The sequence below is a fragment of the Papio anubis genome, chromosome 1 (assembly GCF_008728515.1).
Source record: "Papio anubis isolate 15944 chromosome 1, Panubis1.0, whole genome shotgun sequence".
Lineage (NCBI taxonomy): Eukaryota > Metazoa > Chordata > Mammalia > Primates > Cercopithecidae > Papio > Papio anubis.
Window position 1 is genome coordinate 98,589,803 of NC_044976.1, and position 14,606 is coordinate 98,604,408.

The 14,606-nt window shown below is 37.5% G+C and overlaps 1 protein-coding gene across 5 annotated transcripts in view; it reads left to right on the forward strand.

The window, feature by feature from the left end:
- AGL (amylo-alpha-1, 6-glucosidase, 4-alpha-glucanotransferase) overlaps positions 1-14,606 on the forward strand; it is a 71,317-nt gene that overhangs the window by 43,160 nt on the left and 13,551 nt on the right. For all 5 annotated transcript variants that reach the window (XM_031651131.1, XM_031651148.1, XM_031651141.1 and 2 more), the window contains 3 exons: positions 1,773-1,875; positions 5,758-5,983; positions 7,778-7,889. In XM_031651131.1, the coding sequence (XP_031506991.1) occupies positions 1,773-1,875; positions 5,758-5,983; positions 7,778-7,889 (441 nt within the window). The remainder of the gene's footprint in view (positions 1-1,772; positions 1,876-5,757; positions 5,984-7,777; positions 7,890-14,606) is intronic.

The following is a 14,606-nucleotide window of genomic DNA, read 5'->3' on the forward strand; positions in this document are numbered from 1 at the left end:
ACTAGCTACGGCATGCCTGTGGTCCCAGCTAATGGGAGGCTGGAGGCGGAGAATGGTATAAACTCCAAGAGGAACCGGGTGGTGAGCCGAGATTGATTGTGCCACTGCACTCCAGCCTGGGTGACAAAGCGAGACTCCGTCTCAAAAAAAAAAAAAAAAAAAAAAAAAAACAGAAACTTAAATTGTGAAGTACACTCGGGAATTGCCAAAACTTTCTTTTAGTCAAATTCTTTCACCTTTCAATTTACATATTAATATTGGTTTTTTATTTCAGTTATCAAATGTTTATAGGGATATATTATATACAGTTACAATTTTCAATGAATACATACTTGTTGGTGAACAAGGTAGATGAGATTTCTACTCATAGGTCTTATTTCCTACTGGGAAGATACATTCATTCAACAGGGAGCAAACAAGATAATTTTCAAATAGCGTTAAGTACTTTGAAGATAGTTATAAATGAATGCTGTGTATATTTTATTTGTCCTCAGTTTCCCCAACCAAAATATGTGTGATATTTGTGCTTTAGCATAATTTTTTTTCTTTTGAGACGAGTTTCGCTCTTTTTGCCCAGGCTGAGTGCAATGGTATGATCTCGGCTCACTGCAACCTCCGCCTCTCGGGTTCAAGCAATTCTCCTGCCTCAGCCACCCAAGTAGCTGGGATTACAGGTGCCCACTACCATGCCTGGCTAATTTTTTGTATTTTTAGTAGAGACAGGGTTTCACCATGTTGGCCAGGCTGGTCTCAAACTCCTGACCTTAGTGTTTTATAAGAAACCAAACTCAATCTTTAAGTAAAATTTTAGATTGCACCATTAATCATACTATTTTATCTTCTATATAAAAGCTCCAATTACCTAGAATGTCCAAGTTATTTGGCACATTAAATCCTTGTTTTTGTCTGTAAAATTAATTTTTAAGTGACAAGTAAAATTGTACGTATTGTATACAGAATATAACACTTTTAAGTTATTTTAAATTAGTGGGAAATTTGATAATAAATGTTGACTCAAGTGATAGATCAATAAGTATACTTAATTAGGTATCATTAAGTTAATAATTTCATATTTTGATTTATTTATTATCCTTAAGTTCAAGGTAGAGTCTTTTAAAATATATAATTGATATTTAGTGTTTATGTGTTAAGTATTTGATCTCCGATTTTACTTTTTAAATTTAATTTATAAAAGAAAGTTTGGCCAGGTACAGTGACTCATGCCTATAATCCTAGCACTTTGGGAGAGCAAGTTGGGCAGATCACTTGAGCTCAGGAGTTCAAGACCAGCCTAGGCAACATGGCAAAACCTCATTCTCTACAAAAAGTATGAAAACTAGCCAGGCACAGTGGTGTCCACCAGTACTCCCAGCGACTTGGGAGGCTGAGGTGGGAGGATGGCTTGAGCCTAGGAGGTGGAGGTTACGGTGACCCAAGATTGCGCCACTGCACTCCAGCCTGGACAACAGAGCCAGACCCTCTCTCAGAAAGAAGAAAAGTTTACCTGTGTATTCACACCTCAATTTAGATAAGTATCCCTCTATAGCAGTGGTTCTTAATCTTATTTAGGTCATAGATTCCTTTAGGAATCTGATAAGAGGATGGAATCCCATTTGACAAAAGTTAGCACAAATAATTTTAGACGGTTTTAGAGGATTTGCAGGTACCTGTCTTGTACCCCAGGTTTAAAGGAACTGTTCTATAGTAATGGAGTTCATAGGTTTGTGTGTATTATTATGGTTAACATATTATTTTGTTGTGTTTTCCATTAGGCTTACCTCATTTTTCTTCTGGTATTTTCCGCTGCTGGGGAAGGGATACTTTTATTGCACTTAGAGGCATACTGCTGATTACTGGACGCTATGTAGAAGCCAGGTAGGAGATCCTCTAAAGTGTTGTACTGCAAGTTTATGTCTGAATGTCTTTTACGTGCTCTTCAAGCTTTCCTTCTTACTCATCTTTTCTCAACATTTGGTAGCTGTATTTTCTTTAGGTATTTTTTATTTTATTTTTGTATGTTCACTTAGTAGGATCATAAAATGTCAAAGGGGTGAAAATCTTTGAAGTCACTAAGTTCTAGTCCTTCATATTACAAGACAGGTTATCTTTAGCATTAGCTAATTTATTTCAACAAAACTAAAAATGTTATAACATTTTTATGCCTTCTGTAGTGAAGGCATTGCTAGTCTTTCAGTCTTGCAGAATTATAATATCAAGTTTTCCTCTATTTGTTGTCAAGCCTTGTAACCTCGTTTTATGTTTTCTAGACTTAAAATGGTTTATTTTTGTTTTTGTTTTTTGTTTTTTATTTTTGAGACAGAGCCTCGCACTGTCGCCCGGGCTGGAGTGCAGCGGCACAATCTCGGCTCACTGCAACCTCTGCCTCCGCCTCCCAGGTTCAAGCCATTCTGCTGCCTCAGCCTCCTGAGTAGCTGGGATTACAGGCGCCCGCCACCACGCCCGGCTAATTTTTGTATTTCTAGTAGTGACGGGGTTTCACTGTGTTGGTTAGGCTGGTCTTAAACTCCTGACCTCATGATTCGCCTGCCTCGGCCTCCCAAAGTGCTAGGATTACAGGCGTGAGCCACCATGCCCGGCCGTAAAATGGTATTTTTTTAATGTCACAATAATATGAATGAACTTATTGGAGATTGAAAGGAAAGCGCTACAGCAGTGCCACTCAAAATGCGTTCCACACATCAGTAGTGTCACCCTCACCTGAGAGCTTGTTAGAAATGCAGATTCTTGGACCCTATGGCAGGCCTCCCAAATCCAAACCTGCACATAGAGAGAGTAGGGTTGTTGGGCAGAAATCTGTGTTTTCACAAGGTCTCTGGATGATTATCAACAACCTAAGGCTGAAGTTTGAAAGCATAGGTCTAAAAGTTAAAACTTTTAGCAAAAAGTCATTTATATGATACCTTGTTTTGATACCATCAGGAAAATAACTGAAGTTTGTGTCTTTACATGCCAAAATTTTATTTTTGATACTTTTAAAACTGAAGTTTTTAGGTGGGCATCTGAAATGAATTGCATTTTTGCTAGTCGGATATAAGACCTTTTCTTACTATCATTATGGAGCTATAGAAATTTAGGAAGCTATTTGCTTCTTCCCTAAATGCCCCTGAATTACTAATTTAGAAGAAGGAAATGGAACATCAGCATTCAGCGTAGTATAGTGGTTAAGAACTCCAGCTTTAGACCAGACTGCTAGCTTCTAATCCTGGTTCCAAACTACCAGCTGACAAATTACCTCACTGGGTACTTGTGAGGATCAAATGAACACATACAGTTAAGGTGTCTAGAATAATATCTGCCACATGCTGAACATTTCATAAATGTTAGTTTTTATCATTATTAATATTGTTTAGGCTCCCAATTATCACTTCTATGCAATATCACAAATTTCCGCTGCTTAATTGTACATAGGACTGTCTAGATTATTGGTTAGCAAACTATGGCCTGTCGCCTGTTTTGTATGGCCTGTGAGCAAAGAATAACTTTTACCTCTTTTTTTTTTCTTTTGAAACAGACTCTCGCTCTGTCGCCCAGGCTGGAGTGCAGTGGTGCGATCTTGGCTCGCTGCAAGCTCCACCTCCTGGGTTGACGCCATTCTCCTGCCTCAGCCTCCCAAGTAGCTGGGACTACAGGTGCCCGCCACCATGCCTGGCTAATTTTTTGTATTTTTAGTAGAGACCGGGTTTCACCATGTTAGCCAGGATGGTCTCGATCTCCTGACCTTGTGATCCGCCTGCCTCAGCCTCCCAAAGTGCTGAGATTACAGGCGTGAGCCACTGCGCCCAACCAGAATAACTTTTACCTTTTTAAAAGGTCGTTTAAAAGAAGAAGAAAGCATATGCTACAGAATTCATATATGTCTCACAAAGCCTAAAATACTATATGGCCCTTTATAGAAAAGGTTTGCCTACCCCTGATCTAGAGGTGATTCCCAGAGAATAATATATTATCCCAGAGGATATTTGTTAGGGTAGTGCTAGCTGCTGTAAATTATAAACACTTAAAATCTTAATGGCTTTTCACAAATCAGATTTATTTCTTGCTTGTAGTCATAGATGCATGCTCAGTAAGCAGCCTTCCACATACTGATTCATGGAAGCAGGTTTCTTCCAGCTTGAGGATCTATCAGTTTCCATGGCTTCTGGGGCCTCTCCAGGAGGCAAGCAGAGAGGGAAAGAGAGCTGGGAGAACACACCTCTTCTCCATACACTTACCATGCATCAGTTCTGGCCACAACCAACTGTAAGATTGGTTGCGAATTGTAGGAAATTCGTTTTAGTGGACATATACCTCTACCTCAGATGGTTTTACTTCCTCCCTCTACAGAAGTCATCATGAATCAGAGGTCATTTTGTTAAAGTGTACAAGGTTGTTCCAGATGGTTAAGATTGCTAGCACTATGGCCCGGTGTGGTGGCTCATTCCTGTAATTCCTGTAATTACAGCACTTTGGGAGGCTGAGGTGGGCAGATTGCTTGAGTCCACGAGTTCAAGACCAGCCTGAGCAACAGGGTCTCTTAAAAAAAAAAAAAAATCTACTATTCTGACCTTTTATTAATTGAAAGTGTCACTGTCTATACTAATATTTTTGTACTTTATAAATAAAAAGCTTCCCATTGCATTACTGTTTAAAAAATGGGCATTAAATTGAGACATAGAATTAATAAAAATTTCTGAATGGTTTAGCCAAAAAGCAGTAAGGCCTAGACATTTTAAATGACGTTTCCAAGGTCACACAGATGGCAAAGCTAGGATTTAGACTTCAGCCTTCTTATTTCTTAATTTCCTGCTATTTCTAGAGTGCCATGCTGTCTTACAAACTAAATTTTGATTTGGTATATAATAGTAAAATAACGCTTTAAAAAATAAACTGTCTTCTACCAGTTTTTAAACTGGTTGAATTATGTTTTTCAAGGTCAGCTTCTACCAGTTTGTTTTCTTTCTCTCTTTCTTTTTCTTTCTTTCTTTTCCTTCCTCCCTCCTTCCCTCCCTCCTTCCCTCCTTCCCTCCTTCCTTCCTTCCTTCCTTCCTTCCTTCTTTCCTTCCTTTCTTTTTTTTTTTGATAGAGTCTTGCTCTGTCGCCCATACTGGAGTACACTGGCACAATCTCAACTCGCTGCAACCTCTGCCTCCCAGGTTCAGGCAATTCTCCTGCCTCAGCCTTCTGAGTAGCTGGGACTACAGGCATGCACCACCATTCCCAGCTAATTTTTGTATTTTTAGTAGAGACAGGGTTTCACCATGTTGACCAGGCTGGTCTCAAACTCCTGAACTCAGGTGTTCCACCAGCCTTGGCTTCCCAAAGTGCTGGGATTACAGGTGTAAACCACCATGCCCAGCCAGTTTGTTTTCTTATATGTTTGTTTTACTCTTGATTTCTGCTATTTAAAATAATAAAGTTCTTGTTTAATTGTTACTTCGATTTTGAAATACCATAGACTTCAAAAGTAGCATCTGGAGCTATGAGGTACCTTAAAAATCACCCAGTCCAGTCTCACATGAAAAACCTGTATCAGAGAGGGAGTCACACAGATTGTTAGCATAACATTCTAGGCTAGAATCAAGGTTCCTGACTTTAATTCTCTACTTACTCTATCGTGTACTTACTCTATCATGTTATGACTACTTTCTACATGAAAATATAAAGAAATAGGGCAAGAGAGAAAATGCATTCAAAATATAGTCACCAAAAGTGACTGTTTTGTTTTCATTTCTGATCCACTTAATTCTGTTGTTTTAGGAATATTATTTTAGCATTTGCTGGTACCCTGAGGCATGGTCTCATTCCTAATCTACTGGGTGAAGGAACTTATGCCAGATACAATTGTCGGGATGCTGTGTGGTGGTGGCTGCAGTGTATCCAGGATTACTGTAAAATGGTTCCAAATGGTCTAGACATTCTCAAGTGTCCAGTTTCCAGAATGTATCCTACAGATGATTCTGCTCCTTTGCCTGCTGGCACACTGGTAAAGATATTTCTTAAAATAATTTTTTTCTGAAAAATGACTTTTAGTTTCTAATGTAAAAATAAGTGTAATTAAGAATCCAAATCTTAAGAATTATTCAAATGTCAGTATTGATTTGGCACCTGCTGGTACTGTAAGTGATTTGTCTTTGCCTAAAGAACTTTGCAACATGGTAAAAGAGATGATGATGTGTACATAAATATGGCCATTGCAATAGAGTGTAGAGGAAGTGTTGTGTAGTCTCTTTAAAGAAAGAGAAAGAAGGTCCAGTAAGTAGGTCTCAGGGAGAACCTTAGAAAATAGCTAAAGTTTCACCTAAATGAGCCATAAAAGGTGAGCAGGACTTTAGGAGAGATGGGGGAAGTTGTTGGGAGACATTAAAGATGAAAAGAAGCCGGGTGTATTGCAGACACCTGTAATCTCAGCCTCTCAGGAGGCTGAGGCAGGAGGATCACTTGAGGCCAGGCGTATGAGTCCAGCCTAGGCAACATAGCAAAACTCAGTCTCTTAAAAAAAAAAAAAAAAAAGAGGAAAGGAATAATAAAGTTGCATAGTGGATTGAAGCACAGTTTAGGGGACATAGTACTTATTGTGCCTTTATAAGAGCCTAGGCTCTTATAAAACACTTTTTGTAAAACCGTCAGTCTGGTTTGGCTTTTTGTGTACTATATCTGCAGGGTAGTAAGAGATTGTGGAAAGGGTGAGCCAGGTTATGGAGAGCCTTGACTACCAATCCAGGGAGCTTAAAGATTATCTTATGAACAGTGAAGAATGGATAGACATTTTTGAGTGTTTTTTTCCCCAATCAAGAATGGACAATAGTGCTATACTTTTGCCACTTCTGATATGCCTTTATATGAATATGACTGGGGGGTGGGGAGGGGTAGTAGCTGTGTAAGCTACTTCAGGGCTAGCATATATTTGTGTCCTCATGATATTTATTTACATCATGAAGTACTTAAAGAACATTTGTCCAAAATTTTTTTTTATTTGTCCTCTGTTATCAACTGACATTTCCATTACAATGAATATAAGTTTATGCTATCAGGCAGGTAATTATTTTACACATAACTATTTGTTTTCTCACAGTTTATCCAAAAATATTTATTCACAGCTTTATAATTTTTATAATTACTAGTAGAATTTTTATATTATAGAGTTTTGATTTTATTCAGAGTCTTTAAAATGAAACATAATAAGTAAGGACTCTAAACATTTTGCTTCTATTTAATATTCTTTACCTTATTTTTAAAAATGTAATTGTATATTTTCCCAAATGTCATACTGAGGATCACATTTATTGTTTATATGGGCAAAGAAAATGACTTACGAATTCTTTACATTCACTGGGGTATTTTCCAAAGTCATTATGGATCTTCAAATTTGAGAGTTCCCCTTTAGCACATAATTTATTCCCATTACCTATGTATGCAGATGAGCAAGAATAGCAATGCCAATTTAAAATTCAGATGCTGGATAACAAGCTAGGTTCATTTATTAGCTGAACAGATCTCTCTAATAGGAACTGTACAAGCTCCCTAGATTCGTTTTTGTATGTCAACAGATTATTTTATGTCACAGACATGAATAGTCAAAACTACTGATGTTAAATATTTGTATGCTCATCTGTATTATTTGGTATATAGGAGCTGCTTCTTCCGTGGCCTCACCCAATTCCTATTTCTCACTCCAAATGAAACTATATATTTTCACATTACTTCAGTTGTCAGATTTGAGGGAAAATAAGAAAAATGTAATTTCAAACAGAGGTAACACCCATTATGTCTCAAACAGGATCAGCCATTGTTTGAAGTCATACAGGAAGCAATGCAAAGACACATGCAGGGCATACAGTTCCGAGAAAGGAATGCTGGTCCCAAGATAGATCGAAACATGAAGGATGAAGGTACAGAACTTTAACTAAAATAGTACAAATTTATCGAGATGATGAAATTAAACCTTGTAATTGTTCACTTAATATTTATTTGTAAGCCAAACCTCACAGTATAATGATGAAAAAGATTGACGTAGTTCCTGATCTCACCAAGTTTTTAGTTTCTAGAGGAAAGATAAAATTTTATATCTTTTGTCAGCCAATTTGAAAGATAATTTTGGTGGTTTCATTTGTAACTATAATAATCGCCATGAACTGAACTGCATGTTTACTATGTGCTAGGCATTGTGGTAACTACTTTACCTATGTTATTACCATTTAACACTCACCAAAACGTTGGGAATGAGTGATATTGTTTCCATTTTTACTAAATGAAGACTGAAGCAGAGTAGCTTGCCCAGAGTCACATAGCTACTAAGTGGTAGAGGTAGACTTTACTCATGGTCTGTCTCAAGAGCCTAGGCACTTATAAAATACTTTTTGTAAAAAGGTTTGTTTGTATATGGTATTAAAATAAATATGCTTTTCTAACTTCTGTTGAGTTCATAATGTTCCTCATCTCATGGCACACTATCATTGCTGCCAATGCAAGGCTAATAGTAATTTATTTCATTTTATTCCCCATTCCCCTTAGTCTTTCCAATGGTTTATTTTATATTTATTTTGTAAAATATGCATTGTTTTATGTTCATGTGGGTTTTTTAAACTTTATAATTTTGAAAGATTAGACTCATAAGAAGTTGAAAAAATGATACATAGTATGCCATGAACTCTTCATCCAGTGCAATATCAAAATCAGGAGATTGACATCAGTATGTTTTCAACTTTTACCGGTTTTTACATTCACTTGTGTGTATGTGTATGTGTATGTGTAGATCCGTGCAATTTGACCCCATGTATAGCTTCATGTTGCCACTGCCATAATCAAGATACAGAACTGGTCCATCACCATAAAGATCTTTGTGTACCCTTTTATAGTCACACCTAACCACTCCACCCCCAGCCCTGGTCTCTGGCAGCTACTAATCTGTTCTGCAACTTATAGTTTTGTCATTTTTAGAATGTTATATGAATGAAACCATACACTATATAACCTTTTGAGACTGATTTTTTTCCCTGTGCATAATGCCCTTAAGATCCATTCAAGTTGTTGCATTTATCAATAGTTTATTCCTTTTTGTTGCTGAGTAGTATTCCCTTTTATGCATATACCAGTATTTATTTAACCATTCATCCAAACCATTCATCCATTGAAGGAATTTGGGTTGTTTTCATGTTTTGGCTAATACAAATAAAGCTACTATGAATATTCATGTACAAGTTTTTGTGGGACACATAGGTTTTCATTTTTTCTGGGATAAATGTCCAAGAATGGAATTGGTTCATATAATAAGTATATGTTTTGTTTTAGAAGAAACTGCCAAACTATTTTCCAGAGTGTTTTACCATTTTAATAAATGGTGGTACCTCTTTCTTTTAAGCTGTTCTGACAGCTTCATAGACCACTACCAACTGTGTGTGGTGGGGTGGGGACGGTCTGAGATGGAGTCTCGCTCTGTCCCCCAGCTGGAGTGCAGTGTCGCAATCTCAGCTCACTGCAATCTCCACCTCCTGTGTTCAAATGATTCTTGTACCTCAGCCTCCCAAGTAGCTGGACTACAGGCGCATGCCACCACACCTGGCTAATTTTTTGTATTCTTTGTTGTTGTTGTTTTTGTTGTTGTTTTGGTAGAGACGAGGTTTTGCCATGTTTTGGCCAGGCTGGACATTGTGATTTTAATTTGCATTTCCCTAATGGCTAATGGTGTGGAATATCTTTTCATGTGCTCATTTGCCATCCATCTTCCCTCTTTGCTGAAGTGTCGGTTCACGTATTTTGCACATTGTCTCTTTCTTTATTATTTTTCAGAGACAGGGTCCCACTCTGTCACCGAAACTGGATGATAGTGGTGCAGTCATACCTCACTCAACCTCTAATTCCTGGGTTTAAGCAGTCCTCCTGCCTCAGACTGCCAAGTAGCTGAGACTACACGTGTGCACCACTGAACCTGGCTAATTTCTTTTTTAAATTTTTTTGTAGACATGGGGGTCTCCCTATGTTCCCCAGGCTTGTCTTGAATTCCTGACCTCAAGCAATCCCCCGCCTCAGCTTCCCAAAGTGCTGGGATTATAGGCATGAGCCACTGAGCCCAATCTCTTTTGTCCATTTTATAATTGTATAATTGGAGTACTCTTTTGTTGTTGTTGTTGTTATTGTTGTTTTTTTACTATTGGGTTTTTTTTTATTGTGGTAAAATAGACATAATGTATATTTACCATTTTACCATAACAGTTACAATTTTAGCCATTTTAAGTGTACAGTTCAGTGGCTTTAAGTACAGTCACATTGTTGTGCAACCATCATCACTGTCCATCTCCAGAACTTTGTCATCATTCCTAATTGAAACAGTAACTCCTCATTATCTCCTTCCCTAGCCCCTGGAACCACTATCCTACTTTCTGTCTCTATAAATTCAGTTATCCTAGGGACCTCATATAAGTGGAATCATACAGTCTTTGCCCTTTTGTACCTGGCTTATTTCACTTAGCATAATTATATTTTTATCAATACATAAAAGTTGTACATACTTAGCATAATTCTTTTGAAGTTCAGCCATGTTGTAGCAGATGTCAGAATTTTATTCCTTTTTTTTGTCCTTTTTGTGATAAAAAACACATAACATTAAATTTACCTTAGCCATTTTCAAGTGTACAATTCAGTAGTGTTAAGTATATTAACATTATTGTGGAACAGATCTCTAGAACTTTTTTACCTTGCAAAACAAACTCTATACTCGTGAAACACTAGTTCTTCCTCCTCCATCCCCACCCTTCCCATGCCTTAGTAACCACCTTTCTACTTTCTGTCCCTATGATTTTTGACTACTTTAGATACTTTATATAAATGAAATCATGCAGTATTTGTTCTTTTGTGACTGATTTTTTCCACTTAACATAATGTCAAGGTTCATCTATCTCATAGCATGTGACAGGATTCCCTTATTTTTCAAGGTGCGTAATATTCCATTGTGTGCATACATTTTCTTTATTCATTCATTGTCAGTGGGCATTTTATTGTTTCCATCTCTTGGCTCTTGTGAATAATGCTGCAGTTGACATGCATATGCAAATATCTCTTCAATATCCTGCTTTCATTTTTATGTATATATACTCAAAGTGGAATGCTAGATCGTATGTTAATTCTATTTCTATTTTTGAGAAACTTCTATGATATTCTCCATAATGGCTGCAATATTTACATTCCCACAACTATTTGAATTTCTCTGCATCTTTGCTAACACCTGGTATTTTCTGTTCTTTTGATAGTGACCATCCTAATGGGCGTGAGGTGGTATCTCATTCTGGTTTTGATTTTCATTTCCCTAATGATTAGAAGTGTTAAGCATCTTTTTATATATTTGTTTGCCAATTATGGGTCTTCTTTGGAGAATCGTCTATTCAAGCACTTTGCCTATATTTTAACTGGTTTTTGGTTTTTTGGCTATTGACTTGTAGAAGTTTCTTATATATTCTGGATATTAACCTCTTATCATACATATGAGAATTTCATTCCTTTTTAATATATTCCATTGTATGTATATACCACATTTTGTGTTTCCATTCATCTGTCAATGGACGTTTGGGTTGTTTCCACCTTTTGGCTATGGGGAATAATGCTGCTGTGAACATTGGTGTACAAATAGCTGTTTGAGTCCCTGCTTTCAATTCTTTTGGGTATATACCTAGAAGAGAACTTGCTGGATCATATGATAATTGTTTATTGACCTTTTTGAGGAACTACCACATTATCTTCCACAGTGGCTGTGCCATTTTACACTCTTACTGATAGTAAACAGTTTTCCGTTCCTCTATATCCTCACCAATACTTTTCTGGTTTTGCGTGGTTTTTTTTTTCCCCCACTAGTAGCCATCCTAGTGGCTATGAGGTCGTATCTCATGGTTTTGATTTGCATTTCCTTAATGATTTCTTAGTGATGTTGAGCATCTCTTCATGTGCTTATAGGCATACATATATCTTCTTGGGAGAAATCTCTATTCACATCCTTTGAAATTTAGGGAATGAACTGAGTTCTTTTGTTACTGAGGTGCAGCGTGCTTTGTATATTCTGGGTATGAAACACTTATTAGATATGGTTTGCAAATATTTTCTTCCATATTGTGGGTTGTCTCTTTACTGTCTTAAAAGTATCCTTTGATAAACAAAAGTTTCTGATTTTGGTTAAGTCCAGTTTATCTAATTTTGTTACCTGTGCCTATTGTATCATATGCAAAAAAGCCTCATCAAATTCAGTGTCATGAAGCTTTTGCCGTACATTTTTGTCTAATAATTTTATAGTTTTAGCTCTTATGTTTAGGTCTTTGATCCATATTGAGTTAGTTTTTGTATACAATATTAAATCCAAGTCAATTTTTTTATATGTGAATATCCAGTTTACTCAGCTCTGTTTGCCAAAAAAAAAAAAAAAAAAAAGACAACTGTCCCTTCCCCACTGAATGGTCTTGGCACCCTTGTCAAAAAACGTTTGACTATATATACAGGGTTTATTTCTGGGTTCTCTGTTCTGTAGACTTCTGTGTCTGTCTTTATGACAGAACCACACTGTTTTGGTTAGTGTAGCTTTGTAGTAAGTTTTGAAATGAAGAAGCATGAGTCTTCTAACTTTGTTCTTTTTCTAGATTGTTTTGGCTATTCAAGGTCCCTGGAAATTCCATATTTATTTTAAGATGGAGTTTTCTGTTTCTACAAAGCATCATTCTCTTTGGAGCATTTTTATGATACCTCCCTTAAGCTTTTCTGTCAGATATTTCCAACATCTGAGTCACCTCAGTGTTGTCACCTGTTAATTGCCTTTTCTCATTCAGGTTGCGATTTTCCTGATTCTTGGCCTGACAAGTAGTTTTTCATGTTTTCCTAGACCTTTGGATATTATGTTATAGGACACTGGATCCTGTGAAATCTTTGATTTTACCGAGTAGCCGTTATTTAAGTTTAGTATGCAGCTTCTGGCCCACTCTTGTGGGCTGTCATTTCAATGACAATTTAATATTTAGCAAGATTATTCTGGTCTACTTCATTCATGGGCTATCAGGAGGCCACTCAGGAAACCTGAGTGGAATTCCACACTGTGTAGTTTACTTCTCTAATCTTTGGGTGTGTTAATTCTCATCTGTTTCACATGTAGATTGGTCAGAGTCTGCCCAGGCCTTCCTATACAGCTTTACAGCATCATTTTTGCAGCTTCCTCCTTTTCAGATCATCCCTGAAATCTCTAGTTGGAATATGAGGGGCACCCCATCACTGCTGGGCAGGGCATGGAAATCCAGACTCTCCACTCAGTCTCTGCTGGCAGCATGCTGTCAGGAGAGGGGAGCACTGTCCCTAACGACCTGCTCCCACCGGGGGTAGAAGTCCATACTCCCCACCCAGTTTGTGCTAACATCATGCAGCAGGGGTAGGAAACACCCTGGGCTGCCTGCTGCCACCCCAAGGCCACCTACTGCTACCAGGTTGGGAGTGGAAGTTCAGACTCCCAGATTCCCCTTGTGGTGTCCATGGGTACCAAGCTGCTGAGGAAGGGGAGCACTGCCTTGAGCCATCTGCTACCCCCAGGTAGGGGATAGGAGTCCAGGCTTGCACTCAGTCTCCACTGACATTCCAGGGAGAAAGGACATCCATGGTATTTGCTGGCGTAGGGTGGATGTTGTCATAAAGGTTTCTGTCTGGTTAGGGTCCCTCTTTCCTTTTCCTTTGGCTAGAATCAATTGGTTTTTCTTGGAACTTTTTGTCATTACCTGTTGAAGGTTGCAGGTTGCTTTTCCAAGGCAACATCTCACCCAGACTGGTATATATGGAGAATTTAAAAAAAAGAAGAAAAAAAAAAAAAACCCGGGGAACTCACCACTATGACATTCCTCAAGTCTTGCAGTTCCTAGCCAATCTGCCTTCCTCTTTACACTTTTAGAGTCCTCTTATGACAGTCCACTGTATTACGCTCAGGGATTTTCATTGTACTTAAGAGAGGAAGATCAGGGAACAATGAGTCTTCTCCCCTTTTCCATACCAGAAGTTTTTGTACTTTGTGTATTTATGTGTGTTTGAGTATGTGTAAATTACTTATTACATAGCATATATTCAGTGTCCTATAATACGTACTATAATCAATTTATGTTTTGAAATTATACACAGATATTAGATATACCAGTATTATCTATAATTAAACTTTTATAAAAATGTTATCTCACTATATATGTCCTTTTGCAACTTGTTTTATTCAACCATTTTGTTTTGGAGATTTATCTTTCTTGTATAAATTTAAGGGATACAAGGGCAGTTTTGTTACATGGATGTATTGGGTAAGGGTGAAGTCTGGGCTTTTAGTGTAACCATCACCCAGATAATGTACATTGTACTCATTAAGTAATTTCTCATCTGTCACTCTCATCTCACCTTTCTGAGTCTCTGGTGTCTATTATTCCACACTCTATGTCCATGTACATATATTATTTAGCTCTGACATCCATTTTGATACATGTAAATCCAGTTCATTAATTTCAAATGGTATAGAGGGTTTCCCATTGTATGAATAAACTACAGTGTTTATCCATTCCTCTATTGAGCAGTTATTTTTTGTGAATGCAAGCAATGTGGCAGTGAATATCCTCATACAC